This window comes from Callionymus lyra, chromosome 15, assembly GCF_982586985.1.
Source record: "Callionymus lyra chromosome 15, fCalLyr1.hap1.1, whole genome shotgun sequence".
NCBI lineage: Eukaryota > Metazoa > Chordata > Actinopteri > Syngnathiformes > Callionymidae > Callionymus > Callionymus lyra.
The window spans coordinates 19,383,684-19,407,141 of record NC_141832.1 but is presented as its reverse complement, the minus strand read 5'-3'; the positions used below and the strand labels follow the sequence as shown (position 1 = coordinate 19,407,141).

At 38.4% G+C, this 23,458-nt stretch overlaps 1 protein-coding gene across 2 annotated transcripts in view; it reads left to right on the top strand.

The window, feature by feature from the left end:
- Positions 1–23,458, top strand: part of septin12 (septin 12) — a 54,246-nt gene that overhangs the window by 6,377 nt on the left and 24,411 nt on the right. Inside the window, exon 2 of one of the 2 annotated variants that reach the window (XM_087808733.1) lies at positions 5,991–7,475. In XM_087808733.1, coding sequence (XP_087664859.1) covers positions 5,991–7,475 — 1,485 coding nt within the window. Of the gene's footprint in view, positions 1–5,990; positions 7,476–20,256; positions 20,353–23,458 lie in introns of those variants that run through there. The other variant, XM_087808737.1, reaches the window with a different exon arrangement.

The following is a 23,458-nucleotide window of genomic DNA, read 5'->3' as shown; positions in this document are numbered from 1 at the left end:
AGGTTTTGTAAAAAACAATCATTAAACTGATGAAACCCAACCGTCTGTTGACCCATGTTAGAAGATGCATGACCTTTCTTAAATGATCAAACACAGTAAGACCCTTTTTTTAATCCTTATTCAGTCGTTATCTTCATACCATTCACTTGTGAAGCAAATGACTGTCCAAAGTGAAGCCTCCTTGATGCCTCTTGAACTCTCTTGACTCTTCTATCCTTGTGTTCCCTGGTGTCATCTCATAGATAAGTATTATCTATATAGCACTTTGCGTTATCTAAGCTGTCTAGGATACTTCATTTCTTGTTTAAGTCTAAAGCAGTGGTTCCCAAAAGGGGTCTGTGAGGCCCCTTGTGACAGGAAGGGCTACACAAAATTAAGATTTTGATTTGTAAAACTAAGGAAATATTGGAAAAAGCACCAAAGGGTAGCCACCAGTCTCCTGAACATTGGAATTGTACTTGTAGTATAATGGTGCACAATGGTGCCGAAGCTGTTTTATGTACCATGGGATGGTCTGAATTATAAAAAAGGCAGGAGAACAGGGGTCAAACATATGCTGTAGCCCCTACCTTGCCCTTAAATGTGTGAAAACCCACTCTCCTGACTTACTCAAATGTATCAAAAGTTACTACTTTATAAAGTTCTCCTCTGTCTGAAATCTCGCCAAACGAAAGGTTACGAGAGCGCTGTCCATTATGACGTAATATTCTTCTTATTCTATTCACTCCTCCTCCAGCCAACTGTTATCATGTTCCGCTTTGTTTATACAACGATTCCTTAGGAGGTGGAAACTTCTGGGATTGATGACGCTCTGTGTCAAGCCTTGGTGTTCGACCAATCACAGCAGAGTAGGTGTGGTCATGGTGAACTTGATTAAATCTACAGAAAAACAGTGTTTTCTGTGGGCGGGGCTTAAGATCATTTCCTAATATAAATATTTCAATGAAAAGAGAGTTTTGTACAGACACATTTCAGGCTTTAGTTTGTTCTTAAAATAATACCATTTTCTGGACTTCTCAAGGCAATTTAGCTCACCTTTAAGTCAAAAACGATATTTCTTCTTTAACAAAAAGATACTTTTACTTGGATTTAAAGTTTGACATATAACATTTTTTCTAGTTATCTTGGGCCTCGATGTATTTATAGCTTATATTTCTACTCAAACTGACCAGAATTGTCACACTAGACTTGAAGACAAGTCGAGACCAAGACAAGAAGAAAATAGTGCACACAAAATATTGGTAGTTCTTTCTTCGGTAACTTTTACCTCAGCTTTGTACTCTGCACATCATTCTAAAACACTTCTTCAATGTTTAACGGTTTAGATAAAAGATTGTCATGTGTTTACCAGCTTTGTTTAATAGTGTTTGAACGATGACGCTGGAGATCTGGATTTTCGATGGAGCTCACTTCTAGATAAAGCACCATAAATCCTTGCTGTGTCTTCGGCCGCAGTAGTGACTCATTCGAAGTTGATCTTTTTTTTCTTTCTACTGTATACAAATGAAATTGACCTCTATTACTACATTTGTTAACTTGTTTAATCTTGGTAGCATTGCATTTATTTTTTTATTTTTTGTAAATTGCATGGCAAGCGTCAGACCAAAGAGTTGCACCTTTGATAGACTATTGCTTGTACTAATATTTACCTGCTAACAGGTGCTTATGAGCAAACAGCAGCGGAGCGACACAAACTTGTCGTGTGCATGTGCTCAGCTGTTTACGAGATTCCAGACGGTGTTATTTTCAGCATTAAAACATTGCAAACGGCTGCCCTGGAATGTGATTTCCAGATGTGCTCCTAGTAAGTGGAAGTTGTTTTAGTGTGTGTGTGTGTGTGTGTGTGTGTCTGCATGAGTGTTGTCTCTGACTGACTGGTGGCTGTGAGGTGTGGACACTATTGATTTGTTGGTGTGTGTGTGTTTACGTGAGGATGCACATGCTGTCTCATCTGTCAGCTTTACCTGTAAGGAATGTGCAGACACGCTTGGAGGTGGAGGGGGGTACGGACAAGTCCAGACTGGGCCTCCTCTTTTGTGTGTGTGTGTGTGTGTGTGTGTGTGTGTGTCCACCAGGAAGATCTGATCCACTCTAGAGTTCAGTTAGATTTGATCGCTCATCTACATGTGAGGTAGAAATGAAATCTTGTTTGTCTTGAGTATGTTGTTATTCGCCAGCCAATGGTGATTCATGTAACCAGATGGAGATATGGATCAACAAACCTGATAGAAAGTAGGGAGACAGGTTCATTTAGGAGGATGTATCGAAGGCTCAGAGCCTATAAAGCATGAGATTGGATCATGTTTGGACCACTTTGAGACCCATGAAAGGAGGGTTTTTACACCGTGGTTCTTTACTTTTCTTTCCACACATAGAAGGTGTCGTTGACAGACTCAATGATCAACATATAAACATGGATTTCCAGTCCAACTGTGGTCCAGTTGTTCCATGTTTTTCAATCTCCTTCACTCTGGCCCTCAGCCAGACACCAACAACTGCGTCTCTTCATTGCAGCATGTTTGCGAAGTGGACAGGAAGACGACTCATGAGCCCGCTATAGATTAGAGCCTCACGTTACCCCGAAACGAGTGCGCCACTGCATGAATATATACATTCACCAAAACCTTCATTGCATTTGCTGATTTTGGACCTGCTTGAATTTTACAATACACCCATATTTACACGTTTCTTTATTAATAAGACCTGGTTTACTTTCATGAGAAGACCATAGTAATGCAACAGGACTATTATAGGAAACTAATGTGTTGATTTAAGTGTGTCTTAAATAGATGTTAAACCTCTATTGTATCATCAGTATGTTTGTGTTTGTACAAAACTGTCTTTTCATTGAAATATTTACATTAGCAAATGTTCTTAAGCCCCGCCCACTGAAAACACTTTCTTTTTTTGGTAGATGAAATCTTGCTAACCATAACCACACCCACTCTGCTGTGATTGGTCAAGCATCGTGGTTTGTCACTGCACGTCATCAAACTTGGAAGTCCCCACCTCCAAAGGACTCGTTGTATAAACAAAGCGAGGCGTGATTACAGCTGGCTGCAGAAGGAGTGAAGCCATTATTATGTCACAATGGGTTTTTCTCACATAACCTCTTGTTTGCTGAGATTTCAGACGGGGGAGAACATTATAGAGTAATAACTTCCAAACATGGTCATGATAAGAGACAATGGGAATGAAAGAAAAAGTAATATTTACAAAAAAATAACACGATTGTGTTAACTATTTGAACAAGTTTAAATTATCCTTTATGTTAGACTCATATGTCAATCTCGACGCCAGGGGAACAAATATGGCCCTTTAAGTTATTTTAAGTGGCCACCCAGATGTTTGGCTCAAAATCAAAGTAGATTACTGTTCATGTTGTTCACCTATAAAGAGGCCAGTATTTAAGATAAGATAAGAAACATAGGTTATCAATGTCAACAATTATACAGACTGATGTTGAAGGAAACTGATGTTTTTAATGCAGAATAAACTGAAAGAAAATAGATATTGAGCCGCCAATTATGAAAAGACAAACGGTCTTATACTTCCTGTCGGTAATATTTAATTTTATTTAATTCATTGAGTTTGACACCCTCAATGTAAGATGTCATAAAAGGTTCTTATCTCAAGAGTGAAAGAGACTTGTGTCTTCTCAGCGTCAAACCCGGTCATCACTGTGAGCAACTCACATCCACTTTTTAGCCGCGATTTACAGGACCCTTATCAAAACACTTAATAAATGTCATGATTCTCTTTTAAAGAGTTTTTGTTCATGTTTTTTATTGTCACTGAGGCTTTTTGTTGGAGCATTCCTTCTTATCAGATTTAGGAGGCATTGTGTAAGAGAAAAGGGGATAAGGGCCCTTCGTAATTGAGAGAAAAAGCAGGAATGGAGCCAAACAGCAGACACACACTCAGGTATACACACAACACCACCACACACACTGCCACCGTAATTATTCCTCCAGTGTTTAACAGGGTGCCAGCAATTACCTGATAGCAGGACTTCTTATCTTTGGCTCCAAGGGCAGGTTCACACTTGTAGCCTCAGTGAACCCAGCACACACCAACACACACACTCTTCTCCTCGTCTTGCTCAGACACTTCTTAGGCCTCGAGGATGCTCACGTGTTGTCCTGCAAGTCACTGGTCATCAGCGTCCGAGTCTATAAACCAGCATTTATAGTTGAATTGAATAATAATCCAGATCACAATAGTTCATCTGCAGGGCAATTTTATTAAATCGGCATCTCTCACCAACACACGCCATGATATATAATTAATGTTCAAGTGTGTGTTTACCAGATTAGCAGCTGTGGTTAGCCTTCGCTGGAAGGGAAAGAATAGGGATTTGACACCGGAGCTGCTGTAAGGAAACAGGAAGAATGAGACTCATATAGAAGCTTAGGACTGACTACGAGAAGTTGAGATACTCCAGGATACAATGTATGTGCAGAATATAAGTGCTTGAATGTGGTAGAACGGTTTGTGATTCGGAGATTTAGGATAAGATTATAACTCTCAGTGCTGGAAGAATCCAATGAAAGATGTTCAAGTCGTATCTCAGAGAGACATCTCATGTAGCAGACAAAGTAAGGAAAGCCACAGACATGTCGGACAGTGATACGAAGTAAAGGTAGAAAGAAAACAAGTATGATTTATGAACGTGACAATAGGATCTGTTTGACCGAGGCGAGAATTTAAGGAGGCTGACTTGTCGAAGCAACTCCAGATACAGGATGGTGCCAAAGAATCAAAAGTATTTTTCAGGGAAATGATCGTATGTTACAAAAGAGCATTGGGGGGTTTCAGAGGGACACGGCATATCATTCGGCCAATCATGCGCACTGATTTTAGAAAAAGCATCAATGTCACTAATCTCTTTCCCAGCAAAGCACACGTGGTTGAAAACATGCCACATGGGAACAAATGCCTTCAGGGTTACTAGAAAGCAACCACACGTTGACGGAATGGCCAAATGATCGTACAAATACGATCCTCATTGTATACCTGACATCACTATCCTGATGGGATTGTACAAATTCCTGTTTTTATTTTACCCGTTGACACTTTTATCTAATTATAGACATTATAGTTTGTTAAATATGTGTACATTTACTCAGTTTTAATTGTGTATATCATCAATTAAGTATTATAGGACAATTTAGGAAACTTAACCAAAGGTCAAAGGTCACTGTTGTGCTCATGGAGTCTGTGTTTGGGTGTAAATAACATATTTAGACTTCTGTAATTATACACTACATGGCTTTCTGTTTTGCACTTTGTTCGCTTTTCTTCATGCTTAACAAGTACTGTGACTTTTGAGAAAAACTCTACCCTAAATGGTCCATGGGTTCACCTTTTAAGCAGTTTCCTAAAATGTTGTGATGATGTGACGATGACTCTAGCTGACAGTAACATCAGTTGTCGTTTCCTGTGGACGTTTCCCATGGGCCGTCCCCCCCAAGCCCCTCTCATGGTGTGTCACGTTGCATCGGCTCCTCGTTGTAACACAAAACTCCACGAAAAGGCTTTGACCTGAATCCACCCTTTGTGTTTGAACCATGAAGGAAGAGTGTAGGTGTGCGAGCTTGGAGGAGGAAGAGAGAGCGAGAGGGCGGAAGAGGACGGTGATCTCTGCCACTTTGTAATGAAACATTGGGGATTGCAAGTGAACTGGAAAAAACTGCTGGGAGCTTTTCTTTTATGTTTTGATGTTTTTTTCAAGTTGTAAATTTACTTTTGCTTACAATTGTGACAATGTTGTGGAAGCCTTTGAAGATTCTAATAATATACTTGAGACCCAGACGCACAAAGTATAGCTTGATGCCACCAGTTAGAAAAAAAACTGATTTAAAAGCACATGATAGGGGTTATTTTTGAAAATTGTTCTTGCTTGAAAATGTGCTGATGGCATCTTCTCATATGCCTGTCCCTGAATGATAGAAAAATAACACTTCCTGTATTTTCCTTTCTTTGTGCAGCACTGAAGAGATCCTTTGATATTGAAGACGTGGACGACTTGCCGCCCTTCACCCCGACTTCACCGGTTTCCACTCCGGTTTCGCCATCGTCCCCTCGATTTTTTCTCAACCACAGAAAAGCGGGCGAAGGTCGGGTCGGTGACGGCCAGTCGCCCTCGCTTGCCTTCAACAACAATAATAACTTGAGCTCGGCGCCCTACCACTCCCGCATCAGCCTCAGCTCCAACCCCAGTCCGGTGCTTAAGCCCCGCAATGTGGTCAGCAGTATGTCCTTCAACCATGGGACCGCCAACAAGCCTGCCATGCTCAACAACAACTCCTCCGTGACCAGAGCTGCGTCCTTTCAAAACAGGTTGAACCCCAATGGTTTCTCCATATCTGGACCAGGCAGTGACAATGACAGCCTTCATAGCTCCACGTCCAGCTTGGAGTACTCTGGTGGAGGCGTGGGTCCTCTTAGCCCCACCAAGCTGACGTCATACCCAAGCCCGCCACCACAGGTAGAATACTACCGTCCGTTGCATCAAATGCCACAGCAGCATCTGCAAGGAGGCCCCATCGTGGGGAACAATAACAACCTGAAGAAGTTCTCCTCCCACGGAAGCGTCTTCCACTCTGAGTTGGACCAGAGTTCTGGAGTGATGATGGTGGCACCAGAAGCGCATGGAGTTAGCCACGGCTCGATGCCCAGCCTTGATGTGCAAATTCGTGACGGAGGAGGTGGAATGATGGTTATGCAGAGAGGTGGAGGCAGAATCTCTCCTGGTTTGAGGTACAACACTTCAAACAGCAGCTGGAATGGACGCCATCACAATGCCGGTTCCTTCGGAGAAGAAGGAGTAAACCGCCAGAGCATGAAGTCCAAAGAAACACCTCGTCTAAACAAGTTCCCCTTGGATCTGGATAATTTGGTGAGCAACAACTCCCCTCCTTCCAAGGTTCATGGAGGGTCCATGAGCCCAACTCCCCCAAAACCACCACCCAGAAGCACAGGAAGTCATCAGCAGCCTATTTATCCACCCTCAGCCTCAGCGAGCCCATCGGTCTCCCTCAGCAGCCTAGACAGTTCCTCTGACACGCCATCTCTCTCCCTGCACCATCCATTCTTGCCTTTCTCCACACAATCCCCCACCTCTTCCCAGGGCTCCATCCCTGTCCCAGAGGTAAGCAGCACACCAGTGCCTCTGTCTCCGGCCCAGACCCCCCAGCTGGAGATCCTCTCTGGGCCACAGGTTGGTCAAGTTGCCTGTGACTCCCCTGGTCCAAGAGCTCCAAGTTCCAACGAAGAATCAGCGGATGGTGGAGACACCGTCGGCTCGATCTTACAGAGGATTGCAACTTTCACTCGGCCCAACGTTGGTGATAAGACCCCAGCAGCTGCTGCTCAGGCTTCCGCTGTCCCATACAACGGCGGGTTGTCTTCTGAATCTAGGATTCTGATTGAGACGGCACCAATGTGGAGGCAGGAAAAGAAGAAACAAGAAGGTAGGACATTTCTTCTTTCCATTAATGAGTGGAAGTGTTTTTTAAATGTCTTTGTTGTGCATTTTACCTTAAAAAACTGGAGGCCAGTCTACCATCAGTTCACAATTCTATTGACTTTAACAAAACAAAAAACTTATCTTCAGATCCATCACCCAGGTCCACAGTATTTACATAGTGAAGAAAGGGCTCCTACATTTGTTGAACATTCCAAAAAATGGACCAGAGATTTTTTTCCCAGGGAGGTATAACTGACCCTCTTTTTGTAAACAAATGCAGATATGGACTGTGGCAGCTGTGATGTTTTCGGGGGAACCACAAGCAAATATGTCCAATCAAGTTTTCTTCTTCAGGTTTTCCTTTTGAAAGAGGAAATCTGGGTTAGCTGTGTGTATGTTAAAGCGATCACAATTTGTTTGAACATTTTTAAAATCTATAAATCCGACAGAATTGTATCAAATACTTGCAGAAAACAATCCTTTAAGCACCTTGCAAGGAAATAATTATCCAGAATAAGCTATTTTTTAAAGTTTCTTTTTACGAACAATATACTACCATCACACAGTAACACAGTTAAATGTCCATGTGAACTGGTCTTCTTCCCAGCAGACAACAGATACGAACAGATACGAACAGCCTGATAGATACACTAGTTTCTGTCCACATGTATGGAAAGAAGATAAAAACACGTGATCATGGAAACAAGGGGGAAAGATGGAAACACACGTGAGGACCTTGATAGTCAAACAAATCAGGGGAACTTCCTTTTGTTTACAAAGCTGGAGGACCAGTCAAGGTTAGAGTCAGCTACACTTAGAACCCTTTCCTTCTAAATCACATACTTGTCAATAAATGCTAGTTGTATGTAAGCCTTTTAAAATAACTTTATAAACACTTACACACAGACAGTGTGCGTTTACAAACTAGCTATTTCGGTCCGCCTCCACCCAGTAGCCATTATGTCCTGCTTCCTCTGATAACACCGTAACCTTTAAGCTAAAACAACATGAACCAAAATGGATTGAGCCAGCATTAAAATGAGCATTTTGAAATTGTACCATAGTAATCATTAATAGTTCCCTGGTGGTCAATAACAATGAAACATACTTTGATTTAAATTTAAAACTATTTATTTTTGTCATTTTGCATGACCACCAGTGTTGGGATTAACTCGTTATGAAGAGGCTATTTATATAAATACACAATGATAAATACATGGAAGTTTATGTTGTTGCTCCCTTAAAATGAATGAACAATGAATGTGTAGATGAAAGACTGGAAGAAACAAAACTTTGGTTTATTTGGTACCTCAATATTGCACACACGTCAATGACGCATTCCTAAACAATGGGATTGCTGTAGTTCGTTCAAGTAGGTTTATTTTTAAACTAAATTTGAAAACCTCATAACTATAACTGTATTACTTCAATTAAAAAAAAAGACAAACAGCATATTTAGTAACTTTTCCCTTGTGATTAGTTACGTTAAAAGTGACGAGTAACTTAAAGTAACTGAGTTACTTTTGAAAGAAGTAAGAAGTAAGTTACTATTTTAAAGTAAGTAAGTACACACAAAAATAGATTTTATGATATTGTAGTAACACTATTCCGACACTAGGGGAGCGAAAACAATAATGTTTTTTTTAAATGTCCAAATACATTTTTAATGATAATATCTTTGATTTAAGGTATTAATATAAAGGCCCACTTATGAATGTCAGTAATCATACTTTTTCCATTGGTCTTTTGCTGCATTTAAACTCTCAATTAAAAACTGTAAATCTTTCATATTTTGTCAAACCTTTTCTGACCCATAGGATAGAAACTATTTTGGTTCTGAACCTTGCACTAGGGACACGGTCTCATAAAGTACAGCTGGGTTGTTGGACAAACAGGAAACATATGTTCAGAGACAACTTTGGGGATTTCCACCTTCCAATTCCTGGAGGTTAAACAGATGAAAGGTAAATCCAGCAGTTCTGCCACCAACAGCCTTAATTAGCTTGTCCACACTTTTCCTGCAGCTTCACGAGAGGTGCAGAGGTTGTGAGCTTCAAGAGTAGACTCTGCCTGTTGTTTGACCCGGACTCGCCACACGAGGAGTCCATTATGTCTCATTCAATTTTAACAGAATCAAACTGAAGAGTTATTATATTACTACCTCCTCTTTATAGACAGTCACAAGACATTTGTTTACCTGTGAGTTTTTACTTCGTCTTTGGAAACCCCCCTGGACGGCTGTTTTTTTCTCATAAAAGGGGCCAAAATCTTTCAGCAGACCATGTCTTGGGCCAAACAAAATGTGTATTTATTAAATAGGCAGATGATTTTTATATTTTATATTATTTATTTGAGTCTCAAACTATCTTAGATATCTATGTTTGTTCTTCATCACTAAACACATTCCTTTACTCTTATTGTCCACATCCATAATCCTTGTTCCTTATCTTATCTTAAATGCTGGCACTTTTATAAGTCAGCATATCTATATGAACATTTATCTGCTTGAATTTTAAGTCAACTATCCGGCAGGTCATGGGTTTAATATGTGTGTTTTATACCGTCTCTGCTCTCTAGTAGTTAGTGCTGCTGGTACTCCATCAGTACTTCATTTCCCCCACTCAATGCATTTCTCGCTAGAGGATTCAAACCCCTTCTTAGTCCAACTTCATAGGAGGGCCTAAATCCGGGGACAAAGTCTGGATTGTATTGTGTTCACACTATACATTTTCGAGCCAGACTTTCACCCAGGCCTTGGAGCGTACTGTGAAAGAACACTAAGTGCATTTTTAAAGTTAGTCACCCTTATTAATAGGTAGAAAACTGAATATTATAGTCCAAAATGTAGTTTTTATTTAGTAAAAATTCAATCGACAAGGACTTCTCAAGATCTTTTTTTTGCGTTAGAGAATGGAATAGTAGTACAAATCAATACAGACATTGGAATATTTTATAAGTGAATAAAGTAAAACATTAATCCATTTGTTGGAACAAATGTATAATAATATGATATTCCCAGATTCAGGTTCCAGACAAAATAAATAATAAATTATTTTTGCACCGGGGACTGGTTTAATGTGGGCACTATATTCACGTACCGACCTTCATATAAAAACAGTTTTTCTACTAGTTTACGAGTGTATTCTTTGAGCGGCAAGAGTCCCAGGCTAATGTAACTTCAGAGAAAATACCATGTTTTTTCATTCATCATATAAATATATTTTTCTTTCCGTGCGGCCTGCTAACAAATGCTCATGGACCAGTACGGATCCCCAGACCAGGGTTTGAGAACCACTTGTTTAAACCACACATTGCTAAACTGAACTGATGGTTGTAGGAATCCATAACTCCGTATTTCAACATATTTAGAATATGATAACAACCACATATTCTGCTTTTAAGGAACATCTAAAAACTGTCTGTAAAAGCGATTATCTTGTATCTTTAACATGTACAGTGTAAAAAAAAAACTAAGCGTTGACAGATGAAAGTCTTCATGAAACACTTTTCCACGGTCGTCAGCAGCTCAGTTGAAAGAGCCGACAAATAGAACCTCGCTTGTGTATCCATTCCTATTTTATTTCCGTTGAGTAATTCCTTTTGAAGTGAAGTGGACATGTTGGGGTGTAAGTGTTGTTTTGATGGCTACATCCTGCCGGAGACGGCGGCAACACTCCCACTGCGGAGCACATTGTAAATAACAGGTTAATGTGCAGTAATGGCTGCTCGCAGTCAAATGATTGTTTTTGCTCTGCAAATGCTCTTGTTTGCCACACAAACGCCATGTCGGGTGTTCCTCAAACACGAACCCTGAATCTGATGCACTCACAATAGCACCTGGCAATGAAAGAGGTCAGTGTCCTCTTCCCCTCACCCGTTCACCAACCCCGGCTCATATCTTCGCACATCTCCATGGGAACGCGTTCTTATCTGTCCGACCATTCTTCTGCATCTTTTTGCCTCGACTCTTCTGCATACCTCCCCGTGTCTTCCCCTGAAATGCTCCGTTATCGCCCACATGTAAACGTTAACAACATGACTGACCAAGGTGACGATGGAGGAGGAAAGTTTCTAAGAAGGTGTGCAACATTTTGACATTTTAGAGAACAAAGGTTCTTTTCCTGATTTTAGGGGAAATTGTGCATTATTTGGAAAATAATGATAATACTAATTTAATTTAGTTTTATTATTTTCAAACATATTAATATACATACACATACATCTTCTCAAGATACAATTTACAAAAAAAGCACAACAATTAAACAACTAAAAATTATAATTACATTTGGTGAAAATGTACGCATGTATCATGATTAAAACATTTATAAATCCACCTCAGGTACTTTCAATATGGGAGAAATGCCTTGATATGCCAAAAAACTACTCAAAAGCATATTGTTTACCCTTAATTGCATATTTTATACTTTCTATAGGCAGAATTTATATAAATTCTTAAATCCATTGACCAGTTTTTGGCCTAATTAACCACTTCCACAGCATTTTTGGTTATTTTTTTATGTTGGCCAAAAAAGACCTATATCTAGAAATAATCTGCAATTCTCAGTGATGGTACATGCTAGTCGATAAATGTAGCACATTCAGTCTGATGTATTAAATTTGAGCAGAATACTTTCCCCTGATCAGGGAAGCAGTGCATATGTGTAATTGTGCATACATAGCTGCTTACTTTTTTTAAATGTTGCTGGTTTGCTTAATTTCCTCCACAGTCCATAAAAACATAGTCATTTAAATACTCTACTAGTCTGTAGGAATGAGTGTGTATATGGTTTGAGGTGAGTTTGTTTTTTTATTTTGTCATATATTCTACCCTAGGCTGGCGACCTGTCCAGGGTGTCCTCGCCTTAAGCAGTTGGGACAGGCTACCCAGCTACCCTGATAAGGGATGAACAAACCAATCTAATGCGTAATTTCCTCTCTACCTAACCCTTGTGTTATCTCAGGGTCAAGATGCCTCGACGGCCCAAAAACAAATGTGTTTGTGGTATCCCTTGTGTTGTCTCCAGGTCAAGATTAACGACCTCAACCACTGCATATGTATTTCTAGAAGCCAGGGAGGTCGTTCTCCTTCCCCCAGAGGCAACACAAAGGATACTACAACATTTGTTTTCGGGCCTTTGGGTCACCCTGACCCTTAGAAAAAACAAGGGTTTAAGCTAGCTGCAATTGGTTAAAGAATGCTTTGAAGTAAGAAATAATTGACACATCATGATGTTGATCTGAACGTCAACCATCATTTATGTATTCTATGAACATCATGGTCAGCAGATACCACAACTGTTAATCAGATCCCTGTTGCACTGTGTCTCATGGAGAATGTTCCCAAATCTTAATAGTCTACAACAGGAAATTACAAAGATCAAAATCTCATCGGTGGGGTCCAGGTGTGGGATGTAACTACAGATGATCTCAAGACCAGATAAAAGTATGAATTAGTAGCAGGATGAAACGGTGCAATGCTCCATTTAATTAAAGTGATGGTGAATATCAAAGCACTTCTCTCATGACTACACCCTCCAATTGGACTGTTGCTTGTATGGATTTCCTGTACTTTATATTTCTATTTTTACAGAGAAAACAAACATGTTTTCACAAACTGCTGTTACCTTTTTATTTAAAAACATTTATTAATGAATACATGTCTTATTAAAATGTTTTTTTTTGCTAATTATTAATTAAAAACAATAAAAAAGTTATTTATTTTTTATTTAAGTTATCATGACATTTTCTTTTTCTCACTTATAATAATAAAAAAATTGAATTAATTGTATCATGAAATCTGTTGGTCTTGTTGAATGGTTGTCAAGTCAAACATTTCCTCTTCAAGTCAGAGCTTGTGATTAATAGATCCATTTATTGATCAAAGCTGACATAAAGAGGATGATAAAGTTTATTGTTACTATTTCAGTCTATTGTCTGTTATGTCAATACAAATTGTTTCCAATAAAATAGGTCAAACTTGGTCATGTGTACGCGAAAGGTTGACATTGTTGTTTTAACTTGGGTCAGAAAAATCAAGGGAAACCAAACACATGAATAAGCGAAGGAAACGGCTAATGTGGGGATTTCCTGAGTTCAGAAAAACTTACTCCCTGGTATTTGTTGTCGTTCCACTGGTCTGGCCCCCTTCGGTCCGGCGTCTTTCCTGTCCAGTGAGTCGCAGAGAGGCTCCGTGCAGATAACACATGTTGTGGCCTGTCATGTGACGACGGGCGGATGATGAACATGAGTCAAGTGACGTGAGACAAATTAGGAAAGACTTTCAGTGATTCACAGCAACATGAAAAAGACCAGGCAGGGACGGGGTCACTCAGAGTGACCTCACTTTGTAAAGGTTTTTCGTTTTAAGGGCCTCGCACTGACAGCTCTTTAACCCCGACAAGTCAGGAAGGTGGATTTGCTCCTGACAAGTTTCTGTTCCTGTCTTACCCTGTAAAATCATTACTACAGTATTTTCTGGAATACAAGACACAATTAAAATAATAATAGATTTGGTTCTAATAACTGACTTGGAACCGATTCAATGTGGTACATGGCCCTCAAAAATCAGCAAAAATGGTTTGGTACGACTTTCGCAACGCCGTACAGCGAGACTTTGTATTATTACTCTGTTAGTCTTCGTAGTATAACTCTGTGAGTCTTCGTAGTATAACTCTGTGAGGCTTTGTAGTATTACTCTGTGAGGCTTCGTAGTATTACTCTGTGAGGCTTTGTAGTATTACTCTGTGAGGCTTCGTAATATTACTCTGTGAGGCTTTGTAGTATTACTCTGTGAGGATTCGTATTATAACTCTGTGAGTCTTCGTAGTATAACTCTGTGAGTCTTCATAGTATAACTCTGTGAGTCTTCGTAGTATAACTCTGTGAAGCTTTGTAGTATAACTCTGTGAGTCTTCGTAGTATAACTCTGTGAGGCTTTGTAGTATAACTCTGTGAGGCTTCGTAGTACTACTCTGTGAGACTTCGTATTATAAGTCTGTGAGGCTTCGTAGTATAACTCTGTGAGGCTTCGTAGTATAACTCTGTGAGGCTTCGTAGTATTACTCTGTGAGTCTTCGTAGTATAACTCTGTGAGGCTTTGTAGTATTACTCTGTGAGGCTTCGTAGTATAACTCTGTGAGGCTTCGTAGTATTACTCTGTGAGGCTTCATATTATAACTCTGTGAGTCTTCGTAGTATAACTCTGTGAGGCTTTGAAGTATAACTCTGTGATGCTTCGTAGTATAACTCTGTGAGGCTTCGTATTATAACTCTTAGAGGCTTCGTAATATAACGCTGTCGTCGTTGTCGTCATATTACTGGGCTTGGCTACACCGCACCGAAAGGCTTTGTAGTATTACACGAGGCGCCACTGCACAGTTGGCCTCGTAGTATTACTCCATTAGGCTCCGCCGAACCAGGAGGCTTCCTTGTATAACTCTGCGAGGATAAGTAGTATAACTCTGCTAGGATTCCTAGTATAACTCCACGGAGCTTAGTAGTTTAACTTTGCGAGGCTTTGTAGTATTACTCTGCAAGGCTTTTTAGTATAAATCTTCGAGGTTCAGTAGTTTAAGTTTGCGAGGCTTCATAGTATAACTCCGCGAGACTTTGTAGTTTAACTCTGCAAGACTTCGTGGTATAACTCTTCGAAACTAAGTAGTTTAACTTTGCTAGGCTTGATAGTATAACTCGGCGACGTTCAGTAGTATAACTCTTTCAGGCTTAGTAGTTTAACTTTGCGAGGCTTCGTAGTATTACTCTGTGAGACTTTGTATTATAACCATTCAGGGCTTAGTAGCTTAAATTTGCAAGGCTTCATAGTATAACTCCGCGAGGCAGGGTAGTTTAACTTTGGAAGGCTTTGCAGTATTACTCTGCGAGGCTCCACCGCAACGTGAGGCTTCATTAAGCAAAATTAGAACCAAATATGCCTGATAATCTGGTGCACCTTGTAGTCCGTGAAATACGGTATTTGTTTTGTTTTTCACAGAGCGAATTAAAGCTCGCCTATTTGCTAGTGATGGGCTGAAGAAGCCACTAGATGGCAGCCTCCAAAAAATAACAGCTGTTCTAATTCCATTGAAACCTCATTGAAACAACACAGTTACATGAGATCATCACCATTCTTATTGTCAGCATGCCTAAGGTTTGTTTCTCAGTTTCGAAGCCACAAAAGTACTTTCCACACATAGTTTCTCCTCGGCCAACGGTCCGAGGCCAGTCCGTACATGTCCCAGTAGCACCTCCGACTTCTCTCGGAGAATGTTCCGAGGCTGGAAGGTCAGGGAAGACAGGCCTGATCACAGCGGCTCTCACTCTCTCACAGCAGCCATGTGTGAGGGAAGCCAGCGCCGCGGACGTGTACAGACCAGTTTCGCCTCGTGTGCTCGTACGTTTGCGAGTGTGTGTGTGTGTGTGTGTGTGTGGTTGGGAAGCAGCCGTCGCCTGCAGCTGGACTCCACTTGGATTTGTTTACAATCTGTTCAGCTGTCTAAACTGATCTGCCCTTTGGATCCTCCCAACTTGAGGCGCTCATGATGGAATTATTAGCCAAACACTCAGCAGAGGCTGGTGAGATGTGAGAAGCTTCTCCGTCCCACAGAGATAGAAAATGATCGCGTAAAAAATTAAATGTATTTATTGTACAATAAAAGTATCCTCCATTTTTTTAATACACAGTGGACCACAGATTAAACCTATTGACCAATTATTAATGTCTTTTTTAAGGAGCCACTTTTTATACTGTGACTGTTCTGAGGGACCGTTTGGCTAAAAGTAGTCGTGGTTTCATGAAACATTGTCCTTCATTTCCGATCCTGCAAGATGGAAATTTATCTGCAGTAATATTTGAACAGCTATTCTAATGGCACGTATAATATTTTCTTTACTATCGGCGCCACCTACTGAGCTGTAAAGGCTTCATGAAGCTTTATTATTACACTTATTCACCCACGCCGCAGGAAGGAGAGATTCCGCTGCTTCTTCCTGCCCACTTTTATGAGTTTCTATAACGAAAACATATAAATTAATTTATATTATTTATTTTCTTACTCACTCCCCTCAATTCTGTACTGTGTTGCACTACTTTTGAATTGTGGTATTTATCATTTTATTGACTACTGTTTTTTGTCATTATTGTTTTTTATTTAAAGATATTTCGAACATATTTAATGTATTTTTAATTAATAATGGGAACTTTCTACTTGGACTTTTTTGCCAATGAGGGAATATTAAAGGAATATCAATCAATCAATCAATCAAATATGTAATCAATCAATCAAGGCTACTGAAAGAAGGGACATTTAATTTGTAAATTTTATTGTATGTTATATTATTTTGCACGGATTGTACTAAGATATTAATATTTGGATTCCTGTTACATTTATTTGTAATTTATTTCCAGAAACAAAATAATATATAAAAATAAAATATAAAAATAATAGTTCAGTTCAGTTCAGTTTATTTAAAAAGGACAACGTTTACAAGTTATATTCAAAATCCATAAAGAAATAGAGGTGAAATTATTAGTTAGCTGTCAGAACAGTTTAAAGGCTCAAGCGACCACTTTGGTCGTACATTGGTAATCAATAAAATATCTTTCATGATAAGAAAGTCAACTAGAGAAAGCTATTAAAATCTCTAAAACAAACCTTGAATGCCTTTCACCTAAAAGAACCTTTATCTTTTTGACCCTCAGAGCTGAAATTTTCTTAAAAAAAACGATTATCCTCCCACCTGTTGCAATATGACATCCCATGATGTGCATCAGCAGGTGCTAGAAAAAATTGGTCCCCGAGGGGGTCTAATGTCAGAACGATGGAAGGTGAGGCAGATCAAGAGGAAGAAAAACCTACTTAAATAAAATTGATTAATTTCCTGTCTCCTATGCCACCAGCGTGGAAGAGGTTCCTTTTTTTTTTTGGCAGGAAGCTTGAACCCTGTCAGAACATCTTCACCTTTCTCTGGCATTAAATGTAACTTTCTGAAGATTTATGACGCTCCGCGGTTCGGGTTTGTAAGTGACACTCACCTAATGGTCTGCAGGGAACATCAACAGCCTGTCGCGTCTTGAGTAATAGAGCTCTGACGATCGTTCATTACATCTGTAGTCTTTTGAATCAGCACGTCCAGCCTGTTGGAGGAGGAGATGCCGGGAATAATCCCTCATCAGGCGGCAGGAGAAGCGACAGAGAAGAGAAGGTTTTATTGAGATGAGAGGTTGATTTAGGCTGAACAGAAAAGTGGTAAAGCTTGTAAAATAGACTCACTTTTAATAGATCAACTTGTGACGACATTGTGTCTCTTAACTTGTTTATTAGATGAAGGTTTTCCGCTAAATAACAACCTTTAAAAGAGTGAAGATTCTCCCGATAGAAGAGTAGACCACAAACTAATTCTAGGTTTTTCACATTTCTGACCCTGGAAATGTAGTTTAAACCAAACATCAGATACTCATTTTGAGTTTAAGGTTTTTTTTAAATCCCACCGACCATGAACTAGTTACTTCTAGCTTCGCTATCTGGTTATAAAGAAAAGTAATTTCCCTCTTTCTGTCACAAAAAGTATCATCAGATTTAATACAACCTGCAGTTTTTCAACCATCATCATGTAAATAACATATTTTAAAACGAGTCAAAATCCTGTGTCAATGTCAAAAATGTTTTTGGTTGTCGATGATTTGTATAATGATATTTTATCATTATGTTTACAAATGTTTCTATTTTATACGAACTTTTGACACAATTAGTCATTCAAAAACTATGTAACATTTTGATTTTTACTTAATGGAGGCTGCATACCTTGACTATTATTATTATTTATAGTATTTATTTTTTAATCAATGTATTTTTTACCTCTTTAAACACTACAAAAAAACAAAAAACAAATCAAAAAACCTAATTTTTTGTTTTCCCATCAACACATGGTCGAAGATTGTGTATTTATTTTTGTTTTATTTAATGAAAATTGACTATTTTACCTCTTTAAACACGTCATCTCTTCGTGTCTCTCTCATTATCTTTTGCAAATTAAATTTTTATAAACTTTTAACGTCTTTCCTTTCCCAACATAAAATGTTCAGATAGTATCTCCAGGAATTCTATAGGAAATGGTGATAAAAGAACATGCAAAGGGATATAAAAAAGTTTGTTGGTCATGTTACCTGCTGTTAGAACTAGCCAAAAAAAAATTGAAGTTACCAAAATGTGTCATCTTCAAAATGCTTGTTATTGTTCTTCAAAAACTCCTTTAAGAAACACCTTAAGACGTTTCTATTTGTTCAGGCTTTTCCTTGAATTTCTCGAACTCATGTGTTGTTCTCAGTATTATCTTGATCTTTAAAGTATGTACTTTTTTGAGTATTGTTTTGATTGTCTAAGCGCTTTGTGACCCTGGTCTCGAAAAGCGCTATATAAATATATATTACTTACTTACTTACTTACTTAATAAGACAGTGGCAAAGCTAATTTAAATGAGCTGTTTTATCCATTTTATTGTCATGTTTCTTAATGGAATGCAAAATGAGCTCCTTGGCAGTGGTATGCACCATCATTTTAAGTAATATACATATATTTGGCATGTTAACTCATATTAAAGAACAAATTTAGGTTAAATACCTTTCAAATGTGTAATCATTTTGCTTAACATTTCCATCATATTTGAGTTATGCCTTTTTTCTAACAGCAGTTAAGCAAACAAATCTTTAAAAACAGGGGATCAAGCCATTTCCTGTTTAGCATTCTGCTTTATCACTGCATCAGTCGTGTTGCACAATGATTCACCGAAGATGGATAACCTGCAGAGATAAAACCAAGTGTGGAGGTTATCACTTAACAACTCTCGAGTTAGTGCAGAAATAGCTTCAGAAACCATCTGGATATTTTAACATTGTGTCACTGAATGTTTTTGTTTTTTGAGTCATGTTTTTTTAAATATTTTAAAAAAACAAGGGTTTAAAAAGTCGTAAACTATCCAAGAATATAATAGTTGTCTTCATTTATCATTGTTTTTTAAATCAGAGCATCCCCCCCCCCTTAAAAAAATGAACAAAAAAACAACTACAAAACCTCTGCCAAAGGTTCATCTATTAACATGTATGTCAAGCAGAAAATGTCTTCAAAACAGTGAAAGTATTCAATGTGTTTTTCTATCAGTGAAGTGACAATCAAGTTATTGTTGTCAAGAATTGTCAAACCCTAAAAAACTTTTTTTTTTTTTTATACAATTTTTTAATCATTTTCCTCCTAGAGAAACATGTTGCAAAAAGTTTTCAGTTAATAAATTCACTTTTTCTTTTAATTTTTTTAGTAACCGACGCTGAATACATTTCTTTTTTGCACTTTTAAAAATAGTTTTATTGTTTTCTATTTATTTCTTTTTAAGTTTAGAAAAGTTAAAAGTTAAAAAATAAAAGTGCGTCGCTCAAAAACCAAATCCATGAACCAAATTGGTTGTTTTACTGTCAACACAGTTTTTTAATTTGTTAAATTGGATGTAAGGTAAGGTAAGGTAAGGTAAAACTTTATTGAAATTGTTTTTTACCAATAGCCAGCAATTTTTCATAAACAATAAAAAATAATACATAAAAAATAAAATAAGAAGAAGAACATAAAGAGGAAGAACAAGATGACACAATCTAAGTCTAAAAATAAAGATAAAGAACATAGGTCAAAGAAAAACAACAAAGACAAAGGATACAAAGACTAACATAGAACAGAACATCCAGATACTCTCACTGTACTCCTGCCCCCGAACTCAGAATTGTACAATTTAATAGCCCGAGGGATGAATGAGTCCCTGAGTCTATTTGTTTTGCACCTGGGTAGGAGCATTCGTGCACTCATTCTGCTTCTCTGCTCACTGATGACAGTGCTCAACCACATGTAAGTGTTGACATCAACTCATTTTCAAATTATGTGTAAAAACGTGTTCCTCTTCTGCTCTCTTTGCACTATTTGACACAAAAAGTTTCAAAAACTCTAACATTTTAAATTTAACTTAATGGCGGCGGCTGACCTTGATGGGTGGCATTAATTGATGTATTTTTTCATTGTTTTATTTAATAGAAATTGAACATTTTACCTCTTTAAACACGACCAAAAACCAAATCCATGGACCTATTTTGTTGTTTTTCTATCAACACGTGGACAAAAATTTTGTCTTTTTCCCCATCCTGAGGTGAATTACCAAATGGACATGTGGAAGGACTCAGCCAAGGAAACATTAGGTCACACACCACATGTGCTTCCTCAGTCGCACCACGACTATACACACTTGAGTTCCTGTTGTGATCCAGTCACAGATCACTTTCCTTTACGCCATCGTGGTCCAGGATCATTCCGAGCTCAAAGGATGACATTTAGGACCAGATGTGTTTACGCGACTGATGAAACTTGGCAGCCACGTGGCGTCGACGTCCAGTTCAGCGGGAATATTCCTCTTAAAAATCTGACTTGGCTGCTAAATATTTACACTGGAAGATTTAACAGGTGACCGTGAGCCGTCGCAAGAGGGTCTTTTTTTTTGGTTAAAACGGCTGTTTTCAATCCTCGTCTTCGACGTTGTTATCAATGGACTAAACTAAAAGCCTCAGATAGATGACGACAGATGCATCGTGTCACTTCCCGATATTTCTGAAAGGAATCAGACGTCGCAGCCTTTGTAAACTATAAGATGTAAGTTCTCCCAAAATGACTCACCCCGATGTCGACTATGCTACTCTAACTCATGCTAGAGCTTCCTGTGTCTCCACTTTCCGAATGCTAGCTTGTGTAGCATGAGTCGCCTTGTAGCTTCCGCTACAAACAAGCAAAAAAACACAGAGCTATTGAAACATTTTTGACATACGAGCAAAAAATGGATTTTTTCGGATCATTTGGTTCGTTTTTTTTCGACGACGACAAGTTAGCGCCGGTCGCCACATTAGCATAGACATATATTTTTGCCAAAAATTAACGGATTAATCTGAAAATAAACCTTACTCGACATGAAGGTTTTGTTAACCCAGAAAAAAAATGGTAATTGTTGCTTAATTTCTGAGGATTGAAATCAGCTACTTTGAGAAAGGTAGTTAGTCTGAAAAGAAAAGGTTTTCTACCTTCTACACAACACTTTAGATGTGTACTCAGGACCACCTAAGGCAAGACCAAGACAATACCAAGACCAAAACAGTAGTGAACAATATTATTTTAATTTTTGACTTATTTTTAGTGTTTTATTTAATGTATCAAACACACGCTGTTTTCTTTTGTTCATTTCTTAGTTTAATGGAGCAAACATTTCTTTTTGAGATGTACATTGAGGTACACGTGAAGTATTTATTATGATTTATAATGTCTAGTCCAATTTTCGTAAATAAATAATCTTTTACTTTATACTTCGTTAAACCACATTTAGTCTTTTAGTCAATTTATAGTATAGAAATAGCATATATAAGGATTGTTATATTATATTTATATTATATAATATTATAATATAAAGAAGTGAAAATGTAATATTTGTCGAGATAATTATTACGTCCAAACACTGGAGAAATCACAGTTTTCATGAAGGTTCGGTGTTGCAATTGCATTGTTCCAACAGTGGGGGGAGCCTGACACAAATCTGTTCAATTTCCCTACAGTTGAATCAGTTCATCAACACAAAAGACTGTGTCACAAAAAAGTACATAGTAGGTTTTTCTCGTAGAAATGCTCCTCTGTCATCAATCCAGGATATGTATTGATAACACATCTCATAGCTCAGATGGTAGAGTGGTTGCCTGCAGTCCAAAAGGTTGCAGGTTCAATCCCAGCTCCAGACAAGCTTGTGTCGTTGTGTCCCTGAGCAAGACATTTTACCCTGATTGCTCCTGATGGTAGACTTGGCGCAAGTGTGCAGCCTACTCCCATCAGTGTGTGTGAATGGCTGTCAAAAGCACTACCGAATTTCCCCTCGCGGGACTAATAAGGGATTCTAAAAAAACAACCGAGTAAGGAACACAAGCTTGGAAAAGACAAACGTGTCTCCAGCTCAAACACCATCCGTCTAAACGGGCTTCGCTCAAGTAAATCAACCCAAGTCTGACTTGTGTTGTACCCCGTCTCTCCGCCTCAGGGCGTGATGTGTGTGTTTGGAGGAGATACACCCCATCAGCGAGGGCATCTGTCTGCGCCTCATTAAAGCCCCCTGCAGGTGACGGAGAAAATCTGGAATCGACCCAGTAGTTATGATGTCAGAGACTTCCTGTGTAAACGTACATCCTGGAGTATCTGAGGCTCCGAGGGAAAACCGGTCGTGAAGCAGTTTGAATCTAATGTTCACGTGTTTACATATAAATAGTCGGAAATAGCCTTCAGTGTCAAACCATATTAAATATATATTTAATATTTCTGGACAACTGGAAATTACTGTTTAATTTTTAAATAATGTATGCATTTATTTATTTTTTTTAGACGTTTTAATATTGCATAGAATGAATGTATATAAAAGTATAAATATAAATATGAATAAGTAAAAGAGCAATATATATAGAAGAAATAAATAATGTTTTAAATAATGCACGGCTTGAAGTTATATTCATTTTAGCAGTCTGATGAGATACCTTGTTAAAGCTTTTAAAACTGAGATAAAATGTCTTATTTTAGTATTTTTTTATTTTTTTTGTAGTAGTAGTAGTAGTGGTTTTCTTCTTTTTTTCATTAACTAACTATACTTTAGATCAGTGGTCCCCAACTCCTGTGCCAGGACCGGTTGGGTTGGTTTGTTACTGGAATGTTCCTCTTGATGTTTTTTTTATATATATATAAGCTGGTAAACTTACAAACAAACACTAAATAAAACCATAAATTCACAAACAAGCCTCGGACTGATTAAAAATAAGCTTTAAATATATTTTGTTGTGTTTGTTTTTAGTTCATTATATTTAATAGCTGTTTTATTTTGCTGTCACGCCTTGAAAGCCAGTCTTTAAAAAATACTGGCCCCAGTAAACTAGTCTGTGTTGCCCAA